Here is a 1,199-nt window from a genome sequence, read left to right as displayed (position 1 = left end):
AGAAGTTTGGATATTTGTTGTGTTTTTTAATCGAAGAAAGTTTTTAACATTGTGTTTGTGAAAATATTTAAAACAGAGTTTTAATATAAAGTAAATTTAGTGCCACTAGGTTAGAAACAATTGGTAGCATTAAGAATGAAAACTTTAAACTTTTAGCAATTATCAGTCAATTCTGCACAGTATGTAAAGCTTCTCCCTTTCACAAATCGCGTGATCATATCAAGTGCCACCTTGGGCTGATCATACGGGACCAGGTGGCCGGCATTGCGCACAACAATGTACAGCAGATTGCCCACCTCCTTCACATAACCGGCCACAGCTGAGCTATTGAAGTCCATCCGGTAGATAGTTCTCTGCGAGTCATAAAACTTCCGCCCACCAGGTCCACCACCTCCTCCCGTCCAGTTCAGACTGTGCACAAAGCCCTCCACCAGCGGCGCCGCGACGATAATATCGAGGTTTCCGGCGTAGAAGAGCGCCCGATAGCCCGCCTCCAGCAGCTCCTCCACTTCCGCCTTCACGCCAGCCATCACGTCCTTCTCCTGCAGCCGCTCCCGGACCACTTCGAAGCCGTTCCGCCGATGATGGCTCCCTAGGTGCAGTGACGCTCGAGTGGAGGCATCGAAGTAAAAGTACTTCCAATTTTCCATCTCCTTTGGGGAGTACTGCTCGAGGAAGTTGTACTGCCAGCGCAGACCGGTGTGTCCCTCAAAGGCGTCCCAAAGTCGGTTTAGGTGCTCCATGAAAACTGCCCTGTCGCCCTCTTCAATGGCTTTTCTCATCTTCACCTCCCGTTCTCGATACCAGTCTCGCTGTTTCCGGTCGATCAGCCCCGTGGCACTGAGGAAGTCGCCGTAGTTGAGCTGGCTGGCCGGGTCGCAGAGGCCGTTTCCAATGGCGAAGCCCTGCAGGTTGATGCCCCACCTTTCCATCGTTTCCTCCCTGGTTCCTCCCAGTCGATGAATGGCCGCCCCCAAAGAGGCGACAAACTTGCCGGCGTACGACTGGCCGGTGATGAAGAAGGGATTGCCGCGATATTCGCTGAAGACGGTGAAGAACTGCTTCAGCGCTTCAAGCAGGTCTCGAGAGACCTCCTGGTGAGTGGTGGCGTAGAATGACTCATCGGAAGTGAAGCTGAAGCCCGTCCCCACGGGACTGTCAATGAAGAGCTGGGCAAACTCCCGGTTCCAGGTTTCATT

General features: G+C 52.4%; 1 protein-coding gene across 1 annotated transcript; it reads right to left on the bottom strand.

Annotated features, from left to right (window-relative positions):
- Nucleotides 1-152: 152 nt before the first annotated feature.
- LOC108357365 (venom serine carboxypeptidase-like) lies at nucleotides 153-1,169 on the bottom strand (the record flags this gene model as incomplete). Its single annotated transcript, XM_017608450.1, has 1 exon — nucleotides 153-1,169. A coding segment is annotated over one exon (1,017 nt), but the record flags the coding sequence as incomplete, so codon positions are not given.
- Nucleotides 1,170-1,199: the final 30 nt, after the last annotated feature.

This window comes from Rhagoletis zephyria, unplaced genomic scaffold (genome assembly GCF_001687245.7).
Source record: "Rhagoletis zephyria isolate East Lansing unplaced genomic scaffold, Rhagoletis_zephyria_1.1 Rzeph_scaffold_75688, whole genome shotgun sequence".
NCBI classification, from domain to species: Eukaryota; Metazoa; Arthropoda; class Insecta; order Diptera; family Tephritidae; genus Rhagoletis; species Rhagoletis zephyria.
Note: the sequence above shows the minus strand (reverse complement) of the source record. Positions and strands in the feature narration are given on the sequence as shown.